The sequence below is a fragment of the Phoenix dactylifera genome, chromosome 12, assembly GCF_009389715.1.
Source record: "Phoenix dactylifera cultivar Barhee BC4 chromosome 12, palm_55x_up_171113_PBpolish2nd_filt_p, whole genome shotgun sequence".
Classification (NCBI taxonomy): Eukaryota; Viridiplantae; Streptophyta; class Magnoliopsida; order Arecales; family Arecaceae; genus Phoenix; species Phoenix dactylifera.
In genome coordinates, this window is record NC_052403.1 from 9,222,086 (window position 1) to 9,246,681 (window position 24,596).

The window sequence follows — 24,596 nt, forward strand, 5'->3', positions numbered from 1 at the left end:
AAAAATTATACATTGGTTAGAATTTTTAAAAAAGAGAATAGAAAAAATTGTATTTCCATGAAAATATAATTCTAACATTTCATGGAAAAGTTTTTTCCATTAGAAACGTGGGAAAATTAATTTCCCATAAAGAAATGCATAGTGCCAGAATCGAACAAAATAGAGGGATCAATCAAACTGACTGGTAATATACCTGTTACCACCCGATCATTGGCACTAGCATCTTGGTAGGTCAGTGCAAAACTCGAGCATTGCTTCTTGGCCTCTGGTCACCAAGTACAGGAGGTCTGGGCTCATTCCTCCTCCTGTACGGGCAATCATGTGCCAGGTGTCCAGTCCGCCCACAACTATAACATGCCCTCGCTCTCCTCATATAGGGCCCACTATGGAATCTGCTAAAGTAAGTGCGAGCCCTGGGCTTCTTTTGAATTGGGGTTTCTCGGAAATCCCATGGCCTGCCACTCCGACTTCTAGCGGGTCTATATCTCATCAGGTCAGCCCTTTCTTTATCGGATCTTTTTAATTCAGCCTCCACTTTCAAAGCTCTGTCCAAAATATCCTTATAACTGGAAATTATCTGTAAAGATGTTCGGGATCTGATTCTGTATATAAGCCCTTGTTCGAACCGGTTGGCTCTACTCATATCGTCCTCCATGAACTGGGGGCAAAATCGACTCAGCTCCTCGAACCTATAGGCATAATCCAGGACAGTCATATGTTCGGACTGAGACAACGATAAAAACTCATTCTGTTTTATTTGCCTGACTAAGTCTGAAAAGTACTTAGCATAAAATATCCTCTTAAAATCTTCCCAGGTCATTCCGTCGACCTCATATGCTGTCTTCATAGCAGTCCACCAATAATCAGCACTCCCTCTTAGCATAGAGGTAGCTAATTTGACTTTTACCTCCTCGGAAAATTGGAGTAACTCATATATCTTCTCCATTTCCCGGATCCAGGTCTCAGCTGTCATGGGATTGAATCCACCATCAAACATCAGTGGATTCAGCCTACGGAACCTCTCGTAATAGGATTCCATCGGCTGTACAGGTTGGGCAGCCAACTGCATCTGCTGCTGTTGCTCAAGCAGTTGTGCTATTAACTGGTACACTCCTGCCAAATCTGCCTGGGTTGCTATGGAGCGTGGAGTAGTTTGTGAAATTGATTGGCTATCAGGGTCCGGAGAAGGTGCCCTTATTTCTCTTTTATCCTCCATGTTGCTTATGGCTACCTAGCAATCAAGAATTTATGATGAGTTTACATAAATTATCTCTTAACATAGCCAAATAGCAAAAACCATCAGAGAGGTCACATAATCATATCATAATTAATCTGAGAATCTATAATATTCACCTTCTCTTATTAACACAAATATTCATTATTGAAAAATCTAGTCTCCCATCACAGTCAATATTTTTGACCAATTTAAATTGACTCGATCCACTATACTTTCGCTGCACAACTCTGATCAATATCCTCCGAATTTATTAATTGACTTTCTATCAAAATACAAATCTTGATTGTAAACTGAATGATATAAAATTTTGTCTCAAGTAGAGCCAAAAAGAACTCTAAAATCTCATCCCGAAATATATCTTACTGAGTTGTAAATGACTCATAAAATAACATACAGAAAAACCCTATGCTCCATAGTATAATCCTATACTTAATCCTGACTCACCCTATTGCTCTGACAGGACTCTTCTTAACCTTTGCTCTGATATCAAGCTTTGTCACGACCCCCGCTCCGTTCCGGCGGGCCGCCGTGACGGTTCTAGGGTGCGGGTAGGCATAAGGCCACCAGCCACCGCGTAGAACCTTACCACCTATCAATCATCAATAAATCTTGAAAAATTTGGCATGATGCATGCACAAAATGATCACTTTTCCTATATTGACCTGTCAGGATTATCTCAATACATACAACAACACTACCTGTCAGAGCAGCAATCACATAATCTGTCACATAATAAACCTGGACAATATATAGCAATACATTATCACAGGCACACAACTGGTCTGCACACATATATATATACCTGCTTCCCAATCCATCCATGGTCAAACCCATATCCACAACAGGATCTATGACTGTAACTATGCACTATATACAATAGAAGGTTTATAATACACCAAAAGGTATAAACCTCTATCTATATTATACTATACTATGGAGCGGCACAGATAGCAGGCAACCACTAATCCTGCTCCTCTCTATACAATACCTGCCCTGCAATCAAAAACACCAAACTGGGGAGTGAGTATATGAATACTCAGTGAGTGGAGTAGAGAGTACTATACACATGAGACAAGATATAATCATGGCTCGAGGTGAAATCTCAAAAGCATATGAGCAGTCGTCAAGAACAGGATACACATAACTCAACATAAGAAATAAGGAGTAAATCATCACAATCCCAATCAACTCATCTGGAGCATATATAGAATAATCAAATGAGTATGTATGATAACATGAATATGCTCAACAGGTCATAATACTGAATCATATAAATCAGGTGTCAATAGGCTGAATCATCAACAAGACAGCTATCGGGAGGTGGGTTTTATGCCCCAGGCGAACCAGCAACAACTCCCCACTATCACATGCATATGCAGGATAAGACACCATACCGATAATGTAAATGCTAGACAGCTGTCGGAAGGTGGGTTTTACGCCCCAGGTGAACCAGCAACAACTCCCTACTGTCACATGCATATGCAGGATAAGACACCACACTGATCATGTAAATGCTGGCCAGTATCCAGAACAGAAATCCATAGAAACATCTCACATCTATATACTAAACGGCACCTCGCGGGAATTCTACATCCGCAGAAAGCCATACTGCACCTCGCGGGGTCTTACTATGCCCGGCGGCAAGCAGAATATAAGTCGTAGGATTGGCCGATCCTACGCCTAGGGCCGTGTCCCCCCTAGAAAGGGACTGGGTTCCGCCCGCCCAGAAGGCTACTATGTGCACACAGGCCGATGTTCAACCCCATCGACTATATGTGTCCTGTAGATACTGCGAACCCATGCATAAATGCCATAATGCACCCTCCCAATACTCTACTAAAAATGAGCATAATCAAGATAACCACTCACTCGGCCACGACCCAATCATAACTAACATCAAGGTTAGGACTGAGGGTCAAGGAAGTGCAATGCAACTCAATATACCACTGAAAAGGGCTCTATAAATCTTTAAAATAGAGGAAATGAAATAAATTTACAAAAGAAATCATTTCACAATTCGGATCCAATTTAACTACTCATAAAGGAGTATAATCAAGACTACCACTCACAAGTCTTTGAAATAGAGGAAATGAAATCAATTTACAAAAGAAATCATTTCACAATTCGGATCCAATTTAACTACTCATCTACCCCTTGTAATTCCTTTCAATGTTCCCTCAAATGCATGTATAGAATAATCAATCATGGAGAACAAAACATACAGGAATCTACCACAACAATTAATTAATAAGCTCAGGTGGAATCAAGTCACACTTCACAACATTCATGAAAATGAATAAGGAATGTGCTCATGGTGCAAAGTACAAACTCCCACTCACCTGTCAATCTGGCACAGCCCTGATACGCCTCTAGAACTTTATGGTAGGTAGTAGGGGACTTCCTCCTCTTATTCCCTGGCTTCTTGTCCAACTGATACATGCATTTACAATACATTTAGTGTTGTATCAAGGGCCATAATCTACGTGCCAATCATAAATATAGGAAATTTTAATTGATTCAACTCCCCCTTTTTCTAAATCCTTTCCTTTTTTCCCTTTATTCTTATTAAATTAATCCTCAATTTACATGAATCATGATGCAAGAGTATCCCACACACACCCTAGGACCAATGCTATAGGGTCAAGGTGTGCGAAAGGATCGAATCTCTTTTAATCCAAAATTTTACTAAATCTTGGATTGACCCCAACTTTGAGAGTCGACCCCCGCTTGGATCGACCCCAGCTTACCCTGAGTCGACCCCCAGCACAGAGTCGAAAATCCCCATTCTCTGGGATTTTCTGAGAGAGTCGATCCTACCAAACTTGGGTCGACCCCACTCAGCCCTGAGTCGACTCCGGCTTACTTTGAGTCACCCAATACCACTTTTTTCATCTTTTTTATCTCGGATGAACAGTAATTCGGACCGATAGTGGGTCACTTCATCCCGATTTTGATCCACTTTCCGAACTCCAATTTTTATGAAATTTATACCCAATGTTCTACGCTCATAGGGGTTTCCAAAATGGTAACATGCATCCCCATCGGAGGCCGATTGACCCCCAAAATAATTCACCGAAGTTAGGACTTCGACACAATTTTTCCGTAGTACCGGAAAAATTTGTCGAAATCCGATTCTTCCCCTTTTAACACCCTTTACAACTGTCATCTACCCTTTCTATAGCATAAATTCTTTAGAATACTAGGTAGGGACGGGTATTTACCTTTTTCTTCTTGTGAAACTTGGGTCCTTGCGTAGAGGGGAAGGAGACCTACATTTTTCCCTCAGCTGGGATCGCAACCGGGATCCCTCTTCTCCTCGAATCCCCTTCCTCTTCTTCTTTCTTCTTCTTCTTCTTCTCTTTTTCCTTCTTTCTTTCCTCTCTGCGTCTCTGACTCTCCCTCTCTGTTACTCTCTCTCGGTTTCCATCCAAAAGCCACACCAAACCTCCTTAATTAAGTCACATCAAAACATTATTCATCCTTTGTTTATATTATTAAATTTCCATTTTGCCCCTAACACTTCAACATATCTACTGTTATGCCATTAACTTTTGATTCCTTTTCAATTTTACCCTTACCACTTCAACGCATCTACAACTATGCCATTATCTTTTGATTCCTTCCAATTTTACCTCTTATATCGATTTTAAAGGACTATTCTATCCCTTTTTATAATAAAAAATTTTTGGGGTTATTACATCCTCCCTCCTTATATAAAATTCGTCCTCGAATTTAAAAGAGTAAATTACCTGATTACTCAAAGAGGTGAGGGTATTTGCTCTTCATACTTTGCTCCGACTCCTAAGTGCATTCTTCAACATTGTGCTGGTGCCATTGTACCTTCACCATACATATTTTCTTATTTCGCAGCTTCCTGATCTGAGTATCAAGGATAGCTACAGAAAACTCTTCATAAGAAAGGTCTCCCTCTACTGTAACTTCCTACACTGGTAGCACATGGGATGGATCCGGCACATACTTCCGAAGCATAGATACATGAAATACTGAATGCACATGGCTGAGGTTTGGAGGTAGTGCTAATCTGTAAGATACATTGTCAACCTTGTCTAGTATCTCAAAGGGGCCAATGTACCGGGGACTAAGCTTGCCTCTCTTTCCAAACCTCTTTACCCCTTTCATAGAAGAGATTTTTAGGAACACATGATCCCCCGTGCTAAACTGCACATCTCTCCTCCTGACATCTGCGTACTCTTCTGCCTACTAAACACTATCCTCAACCTTTCCTGTATCACTAACACCTTTTCTGCTCAGTGCATCTCCACAACATTAGCTTTTTTTTCCGGATGTGAGTAGAGCAGCAATACTACCAGAAACTTTTCAGCTCGGTGTATCTACCTCAACATTAGCTTTTTTTCCGAGGAGTAGTGTATAGACAAGGCATAATTGTTATCAATTCCAATCATCTTCTCTATCTCATATTGAGTTTCGTTTAGGTAAAAAGATATTTTAGACTTTTATGATCCGTATACACCTTACAAGATTCATCAATCCGGAACAGAAGGTATTTGTTCTTTATTGTTACCTTGTCAATCCTCGATAACCAATACATAACCTCAAACTTTCATCTTTACAAACAATACTAGAGCTCCCCCAAGGTGACACACTAAGTCGAATGAAGCCTTTATCAAGCAGATCTTGCAACTGCTCCTTTAATTATTTCATTTCAACTGGAGCCATTCTATAGGGGGTTTTTGAAAGTTGGTGTGGTATTGGGAGTCAAATTAATTACAAATTCAATCTCTCTCTGGTGGCAAACCAGGAAGATCTTCCGGAAAAACATCAAGATATTCATTCACTACTGGAATATCCTCCAATTTGGTCTCCCTTCAAGTATCCATTGCACAGACTAAATAAGTCCTACACTCCTTTCTTAATGCCTTCCTAACTTTAAGGGCAGAAATTAAATATAATGATGAATTACATTACACAGATGCATCGCTTTGAAAGAAGAACTCTGGTTCTTCAGATATCCAGAATATCACTCTTTTACTGTAGCAATCAATATGAGTGTGGTACTGAGACATCCAGCCTATTCCCAAAATGATGTCAAAATCTTGTATGTCAAATTATATAAGATTTGTCACTAACTCTCCTACCCCTATTTGAATTATGCAATTCCTGCACAAATGTCAACAATTACTGTTTTCTATAGGGGTGTGGGAACATACAATTGTTCTTCTAGTTTCTCAAGTATGCAGTGTAATTATCTAGAAAAACTAACTGTAATAAAGGAATGCATAGTGCCAGAATCGAACAAAATAGAGGGATCAATCATACTGACTGGTAATATACCTGTTACCATCCGATCATTGGCACTAGCATCTTGGTAGGTCAGTGCAAAACTCGAGCATTGCTTCTTGGCCTCTGGTCACCAAGTACAGGAGGTCTGGGCTCATTCCTCCTCTTGTACGGGCAATCACGTGCCAGGTGTCCAGTCCGCCCACAACTATAACATGCCCTCGCTCTCCTCATATAGGGCCCACTATGGAATCTGCTAGAGTAAGTGCGAGCCCTGGGCTTCTTTTGAATTGGGGTGTCTCCGAAATCCCTTGGCCTGCCACTCCGACTTCTAGCGGGTCTATATCTCATCAGGTCAGCCCTTTCTTTATCGGATCTTTTTAATTCAGCCTCCACTTTCAAAGCTCTGTCCAAAATATCCTTATAACTGGAAATTATCTGTAAAGATGTTCGGGATCTGATTCTGTATATAAGCCCTTGTTCGAACCAGTTGGCTCTACTCATATCGTCCTCCATGAACTGGGGGCAAAATCGACTCAGCTCCTCGAACCTATTGGCATAATCCAAGACAGTCATATGTTCGGACCGAGACAGCAATAAAAACTCATTCTGTTTTATTTGCCTGACTGAGTCCGAAAAGTACTTAGCATAAAATATCCTCTTAAAATCTTCCCAGGTCATTCCGTCGACCTCATATGCTGTCTTCATAGCAGTCCACCAATAATCAGCACTCCCTCTTAGCATAGAGGTAGCTAATTTGACTTTTACCTCCTCGGAAAATTGGAGTAACTCATACATCTTCTCCATTTCCCAGATCCAAGTCTCAGCTGTCATGGGATTGAATCCACCATCAAACATCGGTGGATTCAGCCTACGGAACCTCTCGTAATAGGATTCCATCGGCTGTACAGGTTGGGCAGCCAACTGCATCTGCTGCTGTTGCTCAAGCAGTTATGCTATTAACTGGTACACTCCTGCCAAATCTGCTTGGGTTGCTATGGAGCATGGAGTAGTTTGTGAAATTGATTGGCTATCAGGGTCCGGGGAAGGTGCCCTTATTTCTCTTTCATCCTCCATGTTGCTTATGGCTACCTAGCAGTCAAGAATTTATGATGAGTTTACATAAATTATCTCTTAACATAGCCAAATAGCAAAAACCATCAGAGAGGTCACATAATCATATCATAATTAATCTGAGAATCTACAATATTCACCTTCTCTTATTAACACAAATCTTCATTATTGAAAAATCTAGTCTCCCATCACGGTCAATATTTTTGACCAATTTAAATTGACTCGATCCACTATACTTTCGCTGCACAACTCTGATCAATATCCTCCAAATTTATTAATTGATTTTCTATCAAAATACAAATCTTGATTGTAAACTGAATGATATAAAATTTTGTCTCAAGTAGAGCCAAAAAGAACTCTAAAATCTCATCCCGAAATATATCTTACTGAGTTGTAAATGACTCATAAAATAACATACAGAAAAACCCTATGCTCCATAGTATAATCCTATACTTAATCCTGACTCACCCTATTGCTCTGACAGGACTCTTCTTAACCTTTGCTCTGATACCAAGCTTTGTCACGACCCCTGCCCCATTCCGGCGGGCCGCCGCGACGGTCCTAGGGTGCGGGTAGGCATAAGGCCATCAGCCATCGCGTAGAACCCTACTACCTATCAATCATCAATAAATCTTGAAAAATTTGGCATGATGCATGCACAAAATGATCATTTTTCCTATAGTGACCTGTCAGGATTATCTCAATACATACAACAACACTACCTGTCAGAGCAGCAATCACATAATCTGTCACATAATAAACCTGGACAATATATAGCAATACATTATCACAGGCACACAACTGGTCTGCACACATATATATATACCTGCTTCCCAATCCATTCATGGTCAAACCCATATCCACAATAGGATCTGTGACTGTAACTATGCACTATATACAATAGAAGGTTTATAATACACCAAAAAGTATAAACCTCTATCTACATTATACTATACTATGGAGCGGCACAGCTAGCAGGCAACCACTAATCCTGCTCCTCTCTATACAATACCTGCCCTGCAATCAAAAACACCAAACTGGGGAGTGAGTATATGAATACTCAGTGAGTGGAGTAGAGAGTACTATGCACATGAGACAAGATATAATCATGACTCGAGGTGAAATCTCAAGAACATATGAGCAGTCGTCAACAACAGGATACACATAACTCAACATAAGAAATAAGGAGTAAATCATCACAATCCCAATCAACTCATCTGGAGCATATATAGAATAATCAAATAAGTATGTATGATAACATGAATATGCTCAACAGGTCATAATACTGAATCATATAAATCAGGTGTCAATAGGCTGAATCATCAACAAGACAGCTATCGGGAGGTGGATTTTACGCCCCAGGTGAACCAGCAACAACTCCCCATTATCACATGCATATGCTGGATAAGACACCATACCGATAATGTAAATGCTAGACAGCTGTCGGAAGGTGGGTTTTACGCCCCAGTCGAACCAGCAACAACTCCCTACTGTCACATGCATATGCAGGATAAGACACCACACTGATCATGTAAATGCTGGCCAGTATCCAGAACATAAATCCATAGAAACATCTCACATCTATATACTAAACGGCACCTCACGAGAATTCTACATCTGCGGAAAGCCATACTGCACCTCGCGGGGTCTTACTATGCCCGGCGGCAAGCAGAATATAAATCGTAGGATTGGCCGATCCTACGCCTAGGGCCGTGCCCCCCTAGGAAGGGACTGGGTTCCGCCCGCCCAGAAGGCTACTATGTGCACACAGGCCGATGTTCAACCCCATCGACTATAGGTGTCCTGTAGATACTGCCAACCCATGCATAAATGCCATAATACACCCTCCCAATACTCTACTAAAAATGAGCATAATCAAGACAACCACTCACTCGGCCATGACCCAATCATAACTAACATCAGGGTTAGGACTGAGGGTCAAGGAAGTGCAATGCAACTCAATATACCACTGAAAAGGGCTCTACAAATCTTTGAAATAGAGGAAATGAAATTAATTCACAAAGGAAATCATTTCACAATTCGGATCCAATTTAACTACTCATAAAGGAGTATAATCAAGACTACCACTCATAAGTCTTTGAAATAGAGAAAATGAAATCAATTTACAAAAGAAATCATTTCACAATTCGGATCCAATTTAACTACTCATCTACTCCTTGTAATTCCTCTCAATGTTCCCTCAAATGCATGTATAGAATAATCAATCATGGAGAACAATACATAGAGGAATCTACCACAACAATTAATTAATAAGCTCAGGTGGAATCAAGTCATACTTCACAACATTCATGAAAATGAATAAGGAATGTGCTCATGGTGCAAAGTACAAACTCCCACTCACCTGTCAATCTGGCACAGCCCTGATACGCCTCTAGAACTTTATGGTAGGCAGTATGGGACTTCCTCCTCTTGTTCCCTAGCTTCTTGCCCAACTGATACATGCATTTACAATATATTTAGTGTTGTATCAAGGGCCATAATCTACGTGCCAATCATAAATATAGGAAACTTTAATTGATTCAACTCCCCCTTTTTCTAAATCCTTTCCTTTTTTTCCTTTATTCTTATTAAATTAATCCTCAATTTACATGAATCATGATGCAAGAGTATTCCACACACACCCTGGGACCAATGCTATAGGGTCAAGGTGTGCGAAAGAATCGAATCTCTTTTAATCCAAAATTTTACTAAATCTTGGGTTGACCCCAACTTTGAGAGTCGACCCCCGCTTGGATCGACCCCAGCTTACCCTGAGTCGACCCCTAGCACAGAGTCGAAAATTCCTATTCTCTGGGATTTTCTGAGAGAGTCGATCCTACCAAACTTGGGTCGACCCCACTCAGCCCTGAGTCGACTCCGGCTTACTTTGAGTCATCCAACACCACTTTTTCATCTTTTTTATCTCGGATGAACAGTAATCCGGACCGATAGTGGGTCACTTCATCCCGATTTTGATCCACTTTCCGAACTCCAATTTTTATGAAATTTATACCCAATGTTCTACACTCATAGGGGTTTCCAAAATGATAACATGCATCCCCATCGGAGGCCGATTGACCTCCAAAATAATTCACCGAAGTTGGAACTTCGACACAGTTTTTCCGTAGTGCCGGAAAAATTTGTCGAAATCCGATTCTTCCCCTTTTAACACCCTTTACAATTGTCATCTACTCTTTCTATAGCATAAATTCTTTAGAATACTAGGTAGGGATGGGTATTTACCTTTTTCTTCTTGTAAAACTTGGGTCCTTGCGTAGAGGGGAAGGATACCTATATTTTTTCCTTCAGCTGGGAGCGCAACCGGGATCCCTCTCCTCCTCGAATCCCCTTCCTCTTCTTCTTTCTTCTTCTTCTTCTTCTCTTTTTCCTTCTTTCTTTCCTCTCTGCGTCTCTGACTCTCCCTCTCTGTTACTCTCTCTCGGTTTCCATCCAAAAGCCACAGCAAACCTCCTTAATTAAGTCACATCAAAACACTATTCACCCTTTGTTTAATATTATTAAATTTTCATTTTGCCCCTAACACTTCAACATATCTACTGTTATGCCATTAACTTTTGATTCCTTTCCAATTTTACCCTTACCACTTCAACGCATCTACAACTATGCCATTATCTTTTGATTCCTTCCAATTTTACCCCTTATATCAATTTTAAAGGACTATTCTATCCCTTTTTATAATAAAATTTTTTTTGGGGTTATTACACCTTGAAAGCAAGGAGTTTATAATATTGACATATTTAATATTTACAATCAGTAAATTATAATAATTATTATTAGGGGAATTGGATAGCCATGAATTGTATGCAAGTATGGACTTCAAAGAGAGAAAGACGTAATGGGATGAAGCAGCCAAACTGATCCAACAAGGACACCTCATGGTAATAATAGGAGATTTCAATTGCATAGATCATCCGTAAGAGAAGTTGGGGAAAGGCATTCACCGACAAGAAGGAGATCAAGAAATTTTAGAACTTTATTATGGACAATGAGATGGTAGAACTTGGATTCACGGGCCCAAGATTCACATTGTCTAACAATAGATAGAACCGCGCCAGAGTTTGGGAGAGGCTAAATGGAGCAGTTGCCATGGCCACATGGGTGCAGGGTCATCCGGACTACTGTGTGAGTTATTTTCCGCAGACTGTCTCGGACTACTGCCCGAATCTGGTTAGTACCTCCAACTCTCTCCATTATCAGTTTCCTTTTAGATTTGAGAAATTTTGGCTTGCTTACCCTCAATCGGGGGAGATTGTGCGGGAGGCTTAGCTGGTGCTAGTTAGGGGGGACGCAATGTACAGGGTGCCCCGCAAACTAGAGCTGACAAAGTGACGACTGAGGTGCTGGAACCCAAAAAAGGTGGGGAACATACTCAAGAGATTGGAGGAGGCCAAGGCAATTTTGCAGGTCTACAGTCCTAGGAGGTTCATGATGGAGGCTTGTCGGTAGAGAGGCTAGGGGAGCTCAGATCTCAGCTATCACTACATGATTCGCTTCTTTGGCAGCAGAAAACTCTTTGGAGGCAGCAATCGCGGGTACAATGGAACATAGAGGGGGACAAGAATACCAAATTTTTTCATCAAACGGCTATCATCCGAAGGCAGAAGAACAGGATCAAAGCCATTAGGGGGGCCGATGGACAACTGACGGAGCACCCCTCTGATCAGATTTAGGTGGACGGAGCAGTCAGACAGTGAGAGGACACCCATCATGCCGATGCCATCGAAAACAATGTATGTGGAGGAAAATGAAATTTTGATTAAGTTGGTATTGCTGAAGAGATCTAGGAGGCTTTTTGGACCTTAGCAGAGAATAAAGCTCCAAGACCAGACGATTTCCCCCCATTTTCTTCAGGCAGTATTGGGTCGTGGTGAGAGAGGATGTAGTACAGGCTGTCTAGCAGTTCTTCAGCATAGCAGTGATATCAAAGGACTGGAAGAAGACCTTTGTTACCTTGATCCCGAAGAGAGCGGATGCTATGGAGGCTGGCCACACTCGATTAGTTTATGTACTACTCCATATAAGGCCACGACGAAGGTTTTTGTTGCTAGACTGAGGATCATTAGCCCGGAGTAGGGGGCATTTGTGGGGGGGCAGAGTATCTTCGACAATGTACTCATTGCACAGGAATTCATGTTTGATTTCTGGAGGACCCCGAGTCGGAAAAGCCTGATGGGGATCAAGTTAGACATGGAGAGGGCAAATGATAGGATGATCTAGAGTTTCCTGGAGGGCTCGATGGTGAGCTTTGGATTCTATGAGAGGTGGATCAGTTGGGTCATGGGGTGTGTCAGGTCTCCCACCTTCGCCATATTAGTGAATGGCACACCCTTGAGCTTCTTCACCTCTTCTGTTGGACTCCGGCAGGGGTGCCCTTTGTCTCCCCTACTATTCATCATTTGTGCAGATACCTTGTCTAGAGCTCTCTATCGTGCCACTGAGATCTAGGCTTTGAAGGCCTATAGACCGAGGTTGGGGTCCATTCAGGTATCACATCTTTTATTTGTAGATGATTGCTTGCTCCCTGCTCGGGTCACAAGACAAATGATGATAGTCATCCTGTTGCCCAGATAGACAACCCAAGAGGGGGGGGGGTGAATTGGGTTTTAAAATAATTATTGCAATTAAAAGACTTTGTGAGTAACTAATTAAAACTTTTGCGAGTGGATTAATTAGTTGCTATATGCAGTGGATGAAGGGAAAGGAAGAGACAATGAAATAATCACAAACACAAGCAATTTTATAGTGGTTCGGAGCTAACCCTTGCTCCTACGTCCACTCCCCAAGCCTCACTTGGGAGTTCACTATAATCCCTCGGATTACAGCCGGTTGTTTTACAAGTTCACAACCCAACTTGTTGTTTTACGAGATCACAACGAACTCGGTCGGTTTTCACAGGCTCACCGACTAGAACCATCCGATTGTTTTTTCGGGATCACAATCAAACCCTTACACCGTTGGTTTTAACCTTGGCTCACCAACAAACCTTAACACCCTTGATTCAATCCCCTGATTGAATCAAGTAAGTAACAAATAGTTTGACACAAACAAAAAGGAAGCTTCTCAAAAGCGTATTTAAACAATTTAAGCAAGGAAGAGTAAGAAGCCCTCAAACTAATTTTGGAGATGGAGGAAGGGGCTTTTCAAACTCTTTGACTCCTCTTGAATTTGATGTAGACTTGCTGTCAGGAGGAGAGCCTTGAATGTGAGGAAGACAGTTGGAGAGTCGACTTCAATGCACTTCTTCCTTCTTTTTCGTGTAATCACTCTAGAGAGCTTTTGGTTGGTGGAAATCCCTTTAGCTTTGAATGGAGTCTCTCTTTCTTACTCTATTACTGTTCACTCAGGCTATTTAAGCCATTCCCAAAGAAAAATAGCAGTTAGACATAGATTTAAGGCCGTTCTGCACATTCTGCAACTCCGGACAAAATGTCCGTTGGGATCGGAGTCGACTCGCTCGATCAGGAGTCGACTCGAGTGTTGCTGGAGTTGACTCATGCTTTACTGGAGACGACTCGGCCACTGTTCAAAATTTGAAATCGAGTGCCGTCCCGTTCTGGAGTCGACTCGGCTGAACCTGGAGTCGACTCGCCAATTGTCCGGAGATGACTTTCCCTTCTGGAGACGACTCGATCTTCAGGGCTTCAAAAACTCATCCTCTCGATTTTACTTCCTCGAGTCGACTCGGATTTTCTTGGAGTCGACTCGGCTCTCAGAGCCGGAGAGACGGGTCTTCTATCTTTGAACTTGAACTGTCTCGAAGTCGACTCGGACTTTGTGGGAGTCGACTCGGCTCTCAGACACGAAATACCGATCTTCTGTCTTTGGAGTTGAACTACCTCGGAGTCGACTCGAACTTTGCGGGAGTCGACTCGGCTCTCAGACACCGAAGTATCGGTCTTCTATCTTTGGAGTTGAACTGCCTTGGAGTCGACTCGAACTTTGCGGAAGTCGACTCGGCTCTCAGACATCGAAGTTGGCTCTCTGACTTTTAGCCTTGCATTTCTCTGGGAGTCGACTCTTGCTTCCTTAGGAGTCGACCTGCCAACCGTTGGAGTCGACTCGAGTTCTTCGGGAGTCGACTCGGCTCTCAGAGTCCAAAATGGCTTCTCTGTCTTTCTGTCTGTTACTCCATGGAGTCGACTCGTACTATGCTGGAGTCGACTCGGCAAGCATCGGAGTCGACTCGAATTCTTCAGGAGTCGACTCGTTGACAGGTTCTGAGATGAATCTTTCTGTCCGGCTGTCTGTTCTCAGTCGGAGTCGACTCGTAATGTGCAGGAGTCGACTCGAGCTTGTGCCAGTACTTCTGATACGCTTGGAGTCGACTCGTAATCTTCCGGAGTCGACTCGAGATTCAGACTTTGGTTCAAATTGATTTCCATACTTATCCAAAGTGTATTGAACCAAAGCTAGAGACACTTAAACATTAATTTACAAATATTTGACTGAAACATTAGATTGAATTCATTAGTATAACATAAGATATACTCAAATGCTTTGAGCTCATCAAAATCAAATAGGGTTATAATCAATCACTCCACAATCTCCCCCTTTTTGATGATGACAAAACATTGAGTATTTGTAAAGTGAATTGCTCAACCAAAAGGAGATTTATAATAAAGTTTTGAAATGAATTCAAGTGTCTAGTCATTTAATTTATCCAAAACTGAAAGGTGTGAAACAGCAAATTCTGAAGTTAAAGCTCCCCCTTTCATTTGGAATTATATAAGCCTTCATGTCATGCAATCAATTGTTTGGCTTATATATATTTAATGAGTTTGCTTTCTTAAGATTTCAGATTCTCCCCCTCAACACATGCATTCAACTTTGTTTAGATTCTCTGAATTTTTTTTTAGTGTATTGAAGCTTTTGAACTTAAATTTTTGATTTTAGAGGAAAAATCTGCCAATTTGTTCTTGAGTATGATTCAACTAATCTCCGAATATTCCTTGAATAGATTCTGGAGATTACTCCTTTAGGAGCCCCAACAGAGAGATAATGAGCCTCGAGGTATCGAATTTACTTAGAACAAATTATTTTGTGCTTTAAAAGTTTTCTTTTTATTGATTTTCTTTACATGTCTATTCAATATATTTTCTCCCCCTTTTTGTCATCATAGCAAAAAGGCAGAAAGCACAGTAAGATGCAAACACTCAAGAATGCACAATTTTTGAAAAGAAGTTCTACTCATTGTATTTATCCAAAATTATGTACAAGTGTGATTACATATCAAGTGAGTCCTCAAGGGACTGTACATCATAAAGTAAAAAGAACAAAAGATACTAGGGTTTCTTTGTGGTGGAGGATGTGGCTTCCTTGCTCAGTCTAGTGTGTTGGATGACCATGCTTAACCCCTCATTGATGTTCCTCAGTTGTTCGAGTATCTCCGAGGTGGTTCTAGACTGAATCCTCGATATGTTGTTCATACTTTCTTGGAGGGTGTCGAGCTTGAAGATCAGTGCGTTGGCTAGTCTCTCAGCACCCTGACTCTGGTTGCCTAGTTCCTTTTTGATGCTATCTCGCATCTCCCTTGTGTCGTCCTTGACGTCACTTATGTTCCAGTATTGTCCTTGAACTAGGCTTCGGATGTTGAATATCTCCTCCCTCAGATTTGCAACCATCTCTGTCACGGCTGCTAAGGAGGGTTCTAGCTGGGTGGAGGGAGCACTCTGAGGACCTCGGAGCTCCCTCAGTAGGTCGTCCCGTAGCTCCCTCACGATCTCCTGCCGCAACTCCCGGAGCTGCTCAGAAGATATCCGGACCTCCAGTAGCTGAGAAGGTGGTGCAATGGAGGGTCCGGCTGAAGTAGATGGTGCTGAAGTGGAGGGATAGGTGGGAAAATCTGAGTCATGATCAGGGCTGGGGAAGTGTCGAGTAGTAGGGTCAGAAGGTGTGGAAGTGATGGTCTCCGTACCCAGACTCCCTCGACTCTATGGAACCCCATCCTATGGAGAGTCCCCTCACCCATTCGGTCAGTGTGACGCAGTGAGCGAGAGGGTTTTCCTTCAGGAATAGGAACCCCTAACTCTCTAAAGATGAGGGTGAATAGCATACCATATGGGAGACTCAATCTAGGCTTATCTAATGGTTCACAGATGTATCTGTAGATGAGTTTTGGAAAGTTGATTGGAGTATCTTGAAGTATGTAGAACATCAGGGCTAGGTCTCTCTCAGACACAAAATCAAAACGGCCTGTCTTGGGGAAGAGGGTCCTAGATATGATACTTAAGAGGAGCCGCATTTCAGCTGATAGCTGATTTGCAGATACCTCTTCTAGGGGGGACTGAGGTGGACTCTCTAGTATAGCCGTAAGGGCCTCAGTCTTATCCGCGGGGTGAGAGGGAGACACCCCTACATGGGGAAGATGGAGGACTTGAGCAATGAAGTCCTCCGAAATAAATATAGGGACGCCCACTACAGTTTCCTGAATACCACCATTACCCCTAGCTACAGTACCGTAAAATTTCCTAACTAACCCCAGGTAAGTAGGGAGATCTAGGGAACAAAACCTTTCTAACCCTTGAGCCCTTAACCGATGCCCTAGGGTAAAGCCTTCCCGGGAGAGGAAGTCAAAGTTGACTTTTCTCCCGGTGGAGACCGCCTTCCCGGCGCACGGACGCGAGGAAACCGGCCTCGGCGGGGAAGGAACCGGAGGTTGTGGCCTCGCGGGTTCATTCCGAGCCTTTGACCGTCGCTCGGTGCCGCTCGCGGAATGGGGCCTTTTCCGGCTCGGGACAGTGGCTTTGCGAGGCATCCTAGACCTAAGGAGGGGGAAAGGACACGAGGGACGGAGGAAAACTCGACGGAAATGGCCCAACAAGGGTCGGAGACGACTCTAGGGTTTTTGAAACAGTGACGGCGGTGAATAGAAGTGTCGATTGAACGTTTCGATTAGGGTCAAAACATCGGATTCCCGACCTCGAGTCGACTCCAGTAAGTCGCGAGTCGACTCGACCTCGAGTCGACTCCAAAATATGCGCGAGTCGACTCCCCCCATGATGCCATCGACCTCGAGTCGACTCCGAAATATGCGCGAGTCGACTCCCCCATGAGCCGACTCTAAAATGTATCCGAGTCGACTCGAACTCTGGCACGCACCCAAAAATCATGTTATTTTCGTGCCACATGAGATAGTTATAGACTTATCCATGATTTAGGAGCTGAATTGATGATCATAGATAAGAAGTCCTATGTTTATCTTAGACTAATCCTCAAAATCTATGAATTAGAGGAGAGTATCACGAGAATGGATCAATCACTCCTAACCCTCTTCTAAGTATGCCAAATCGATCCTCACATAGGAGTTTTGTAAAAATATCAGCAAGTTGATCATCAGTACACACAAATTGAAGTGTCACATCACCATTCAGTACATGATCTCTTATGAAGTAATGTCTTATCTCAATATGTTTAGTTCTTGAGTGCTGAATTGGATTCTTAGTTAGATTAATGGCACTTGTATTATCACAGTTAATGGGAATTTTATCTTGTTTAATGCCATAATCTTCAAGTTGTTGTTTAATCCACAAGATTTGAGCACAACAACTTCCGGCAGCAACATATTCGGCTTCAGCTGTAGATAATGCAACCGAGTTTTGTTTCTTGCTAAACCAAGAGATTAAATTTTCTCCTAAGAATTGACATGATCCGCTGGTGCTTTTTCTATCAAGTTTACAACCAGCGAAGTCTGAATCAGTGTACCCAATTAAATTTATGCTTGAATCTTTAGAGTACCATAGACCTATGGTTTTTGTTCCTATTAGGTATTTAAAGATTCTCTTAACAGCTATTAAATGTGATTCCTTAGGATTAGATTGATATCTAGCACACATGCATACACTAAACATGATATCAGGTCTACTTGCAGTAAGATATAATAAAGATCCTATCATACCTCTATACATCTTTTGATCTACTGACTTACCTGATTCATCTTTATCAAGTTTGCATGACATACCCATGGGTGTGCTGATTGGCTTGTTTCCTTCCATATCAAACTTCTTGAGCATCTCTTTGATGTATTTCGCTTGACAGATGAAGATGCCCTCCTTAGATTGTTTGATTTGTAGCCCGAGGAAATAGTTCAGCTCTCCCATCATGCTCATTTCAAATTCACTCTGCATCAAGTCAGCAAATTCTTTGCAGAGGCGATTGTTAGTAGCACCGAAAATAATATCATCAACATAAATCTGTACTACTAACATTTCTTTGTTTTTCTTCTTTCGTATCAGATGCTATTCCCCGCCCATCCATCGGAGAGAGGAACTGTCCTAGCTGAGCTTTACTTTAACTCCTCGATTCAAGAAAAACAGTGTTGTATCTACATTTCCTCTAGAGAACTCATGGTCTAGTAGAAATTTGCTAAGTCTTTCATACCAAGCTCTAGGAGCTTGCTTTAGACCATAAAGTGCTTTATTTAGTTTGTAAACATGAAGATTTTCAAAACCAGGTGGTTGTTCTACATACACCTCCTCATTAATATACCCATTCAAAAATACACTTTTTACATCCATTTGAAATAATTTGAAGTCTTTAGAGCATGCAAATGCTAGTAACAATCTAATTGCCTCAAGTCTAGCTATAGGAGCAAAGGTTTCATCAAAGTCTATACCTTCTTCTTGATTATAGCCATTTGCTACTAGTCTAGCCTTGTTCCTAATCACAATTCCATTTTCATCAAGTTTATTTTTATATATCCATTCGGTACCTATTATTGAATATTCAGAGGGTCGTTCAACTAGGTTCCATACCTTGTTTCTAGTAAATTGGTTTAGTTCTTCTTGCATTGCATTTATCCAATTTACATCCTTTTCAGCTTCTTCTATGTGTTTAGGTTCAAAGTGTGAGACAAATGCTAGATGATTATTTAAGTTTCTAAGAGATGCTCTAGTCCTAACAGGTTGAGATGGATCATCTAAAATTAATTCCTTAGGATGCCCATGAGCATACCTCCAAGCCTTAGTCAGCCCATGATCCACAATTGCCTCTTGACTTGTTGATGCATTTTCAATTAGTTTTTGTTCATCTTCTTATAATGTCATCTCATCAATCTTTTCTTCAAGAATTTCTGCATCATCATCAGGAACAACTCTCTTGCTAGAATAGATATCACTAGTATCATCAAAAACAACATGTATAGACTCTTCAATAACAAGATTTCTTTTGTTAAATACTCTATATGCTTTACTTGATGTAGAATATCCCAAAAAGATACCTTCATCAGATTTAGAATCAAATTTACCTAAGTTATCCTTCCCATTATTATGAATGAAACACCTACATTCAAAAACATGAAAATAGTTTACTTTGGGCTTTCTATTTTTCCAAAGTTCATAAGGTGTCTTCTTTATAATGGGTCTCAATAAAACTCTATTTAATATATGACATGATGTATTAATGGCTTCTCCCCAAAAATACTTAGGGAGGTTACTTTCACATAGCATGGTTCTAGCCATTTTCTCTAGGGTTCTATTCTTCCTTTCTACAACTCCATTTTGTTGTGGTGTCCTAGGTGCAGAAAAATTATAAGTTATCCCCTTTTTACTACAAAATTCATCAAATAGATGATTTTCAAATTCCGTTCCATGGTCACTTCTAATAGCTATGACTGAAGCATCTCTAGCATTAGTTACTTCCTTATGAAATTTCTTAAATACTGAAAATGCTTGATCTTTGTGAGCTAAAAACATGACCCAAGTATATCTAGAAAAATCATCTACAATAACAAGACCATATTTGTTTCCACCTAGACTTGTGGTTCTAGTTGGTCCAAATAGATCCATGTGTAGTAGTTCAAGAGGTCTAGAGGTAGAGACACAATTTATGGATTTAAAGGAGTTCCTTGATTGTTTGCCATATTGACAAGCTTCACAGATTTTATTTTTCTCAAATTTTAGTTTTGGCAAACCTATTACAGAATCTCTTTTAACTAACTTAGATATTGTATCCATACTTACATGTCCTAATTTACGGTGCCATAACCAACTTGCATCATTCTCCTTAGTATCACTAGCAACTAAGCAAGGACTGTTTTTAGCAAGATCATCTAGATCTACTACATAGACATTTCCACGTCTTATTCCTTTGAATACTAAGCTATTATCAATTGAGTTGGTTATGATGCATAAGGATTGTTTAAACAAAACATCAAAACCCTTATCACATAATTGACTTATGCTAAATAAGTTATGTTTAAGACCATCTACTAATCGTACATTATCAACAAAGGTTGAGGAGGTGATTTGTACTTTACCTATACCAACGATGTGACCTTGGTTATTGTCTCCAAATGTCACTGCACCTCCCTTCTTAGGCTTAAAGGTGAAGAATTGGTCTTTGTCACCCGTCATGTGTCTTGAGCAGCCACTATCCAAGTACCAACAGTTTTTATCGACCTTGGCTGCAAGACACTCCTACACAAGGAAATCATATAATTTTAGGTATCCAAGTTTTCTTGGGTCCTTCATGGTTAGTAATGTTGGTTCTTTTTGGAACCCAAACCCTTTTAATTTTTTCTTTAGCTTTTCCTTTTCTATGATCACACACATTAGCTTTATGTCCTATTGTTCCACAGCAAAAACAGGTTATTTTCTTAGTTTTGCTTTCCCCTGCTTTTACAAAAAAATTACTAAGGAGCTTTTGCTTATTTTTAGGTTTATACCCTAAACCAGCTCTATTGAACACAGCTCGTTGACTATTAAGTATCATTTCCAATTTTTCAGAACTATATGTAAATTTTTCTACAAAAGGTTTGTACTTTTTAAGTTCTAGTGCCAACTTTTGTTTTTCTGTTTTTAGTGCATTTAAGTCTTTTGTGAAATTATCTCTAATAGTTTGTTTATCCTTCTTAAGTTCAGAAATTTTCTTGGTTAGTTTTTCGTTATCTTTAATTAAGGTATTAGTTTTTTGAATTAACATTTGCTTGCTTGTTTTAAGTTCTAAATTTTCTTTAATGATAAAATCCTTATCCTTAACTAATTTATCGTATTTATGGAGGTGAGATTGATTGGTTAGTTTTAGCTCTTTATTTTTAAGATTTATTGTCTTATATTCATCCATTAATTCATTAAACGCATCATATAATTCATCAAAGGTAAAATCTAAATGCGTTTCAGATGTTACCTCATTTTCGTTTGCCATAAAACATAGGTTGGCCTTTTCTTCTTGTTCCTCATCCGATGATGATGATGATGAATCGGAGTCCGATAGGGTGGAGACGAGGACTTTCTTTTTCTTGTACTTGCTGGCCGTCTTGAGCAAAGGACAGTCCGCTCTGAAGTGTCTCGGCTTCTTACATTCGTAGCATCCGATTCCCTCATTTTCCCTTTCCTTACCTTTATCCTTGTAATAGGAACTTGAGGGACCTCTCCTTTGATGAAAGAACTTCTTTCGGTTGATGAATTTTCTGAACTTACGCACGAGAAGAGCCTCATCATCATCTCCCTCATGATCTTCTTCTTCACTGCTGCTACTGCAAGATAAATCCTTGTTAGAAGAAGTAGATTTGAGAGCTATTACCTTTTTCTTATGAGAGGATTCTTCTTCGCTGTGTTGTTTCATTGTGAGCTCGTGCGTCATTACGGATCCAAGAAGCTCCTCAAGTGGAAGCTTGTTCAAGTCCTTGGCTTCTTGGATTGCCGTCACCTTGGCCTCCCATGACCTTGGCAAACAACGAAGAATCTTTCTGACAAGGTCACTGTTAGTATAATTTTTGCCAAGGCTTTTTAGGCCATTGACAATGTCAGTAAATCTAGTAAACATGCAAGTGATAGTTTCATTGGAATCCATCTTAAATAATTCATACTTATGAACTAATATATTTATTTTAGATTCTTTTACTTGATTTGTGCCCTCGTGGGTCACTTCAAGTCTATCCCAAATCTCTTTTGCAGAATTGCAAGTAGAGACTCTATTGAATTCATTTCGGTCTAAAGCACAATAAAGCACATTCATTGCTTTGGCATTTAGTTGTGCCTTCCTTATATCATTGTCATCCCAATCCTTTTCAAGTTTGGGTATAGTAACACCCTCTACAAAAATTGATGGGATATATGGTCCATTAAGTATGGTGGTCCACATCTCATAGTCTTGTGCTTGGATAAATATTCTCATCCTAGCCTTCCAATATGAGTAGTCGGATCCATTGAAGAATGGTGGTCTATGGGTGGACTGGCCCTCAATATGAGAAGATCCAAATGGGGTTGTCATTTTGATCTTTTACTCTTTTGGTAAAAGAGTTCCGGCTCTGATACCACTTGTTGCCCAGATAGACAACCCAAGAGGGGGGGGGGTGAATTGGGTTTTAAAATAATTATTGCAATTAAAAGACTTTGTGAGTAACTAATTAAAACTTTTGCGAGTGGATTAATTAGTTGCTATATGCAGTGGATGAAGGGAAAGGAAGAGACAATGAAACAATCACAAACACAAGCAATTTTATAGTGGTTCGGAGCTAACCCTTGCTCCTACGTCCACTCCCCAAGCCTCACTTGGGAGTTCACTATAATCCCTCGGATTACAGCCGGTTGTTTTACAAGTTCACAACCCAACTTGTTGTTTTACGAGATCACAACGAACTCGGTCGGTTTTCACAGGCTCACCGACTAGAACCACCCGATTGTTTTTTCGGGATCACAATCAAACCCTTACACCGTTGGTTTTAACCTTAGCTCACCAACAAACCTTAACACCCTTGATTCAATCCCCTGATTGAATCAAGTAAGTAACAAATAGTTTGACACAAACAAAAAGGAAGCTTCTCAAAAGCGTATTTAAACAATTTAAGCAAGGAAGAGTAAGAAGCCCTCAAACTGATTTTGGAGATGGAGGAAGGGGCTTTTCAAACTCTTTGACTCCTCTTGAATTTGATGTAGACTTGCTGTCAGGAGGAGAGCCTTGAATGTGAGGAAGACAGTTGGAGAGTCGACTTCAATGCACTTCTTCCTTCTTTTTCGTGTAATCACTCTAGAGAGCTTTTGGTTGGTGGAAATCCCTTTAGCTTTGAATGGAGTCTCTCTTTCTTACTCTATTACTGTTCACTCAGGCTATTTAAGCCATTCCCAAAGAAAAATAGCAGTTAGACATAGATTTAAGGCCGTTCTGCACATTCTGCAACTCCGGACAAAATGTCCGTTGGGATCGGAGTCGACTCGCTCGATCAGGAGTCGACTCGAGTGTTGCTGGAGTTGACTCATGCTTTACTGGAGACGACTCGGCCACTGTTCAAAATTTGAAATCGAGTGCCGTCCCGTTCTGGAGTCGACTCGGCTGAACCTGGAGTCGACTCACCAATTGTCCGGAGATGACTTTCCCTTCTGGAGATGACTCGATCTTCAGGGCTTCAAAAACTCATCCTCTCGATTTTACTTCCTCAAGTCGACTCGGATTTCCTTGGAGTCGACTCGGCTCTCAGAGCTGGAGAGACAGGTCTTTTATCTTTGAACTTGAACTGTCTCGGAGTCGACTCGGACTTTGCGGGAGTCGACTCGGCTCTCAGACACGAAATACCGATCTTCTGTCTTTGGAGTTGAACTGCCTCGGAGTCGACTCGAACTTTGCGGGAGTCGACTCGGCTCTCAGACACCGAAGTATCGGTCTTCTGTCTTTGGAGTTGAACTGCCTTAGAGTCGACTCGGACTTTGCGGGAGTCGACTCGGCTCTCAGACATCGAAGTTGGCTCTCTGACTTTTAGCCTTGCATTTCTTTGGGAGTCGACTCTTGCTTCCTTAGGAGTCGACCTGCCAACCGTCGGAGTCGACTCGAGTTCTTCGGAAGTCGACTCGGCTCTCAGAGTCCAAAATGGCTTCTCTGTCTTTCTGTCTGTTACTCCATGGAGTCGACTCGTACTATGCTGGAGTCAACTCGGCAAGCATCGGAGTCGACTCGAATTCTTCAGGAGTCGACTCGTTGACAGGTTTTGAGATGAATCTTTCTGTCCGGCTGTCTGTTCTCAGTCGGAGTCGACTCGTAATGTGCAGGAGTCGACTCGAGCTTGTGCCAGTGCTTC

At 41.2% G+C, this 24,596-nt stretch overlaps 1 protein-coding gene across 1 annotated transcript; it reads right to left on the minus strand.

Annotated features, from left to right (window-relative positions):
• Positions 1-232: 232 nt before the first annotated feature.
• Positions 233-1,216, minus strand: LOC120112799. The gene has a single exon (XM_039132686.1). It carries the CDS (start codon positions 1,214-1,216, stop codon positions 233-235), a length of 984 nt encoding a protein of 327 aa, XP_038988614.1.
• Positions 1,217-24,596: the final 23,380 nt, after the last annotated feature.

Excerpts from the sequence above, each read along its gene's own strand:
- LOC120112799 (XM_039132686.1), bottom strand. The coding sequence starts at position 1,216 with ATGGAGGATAAAAGAGAAATAAGGGCACCTTCTCCGGACCCTGATAGC.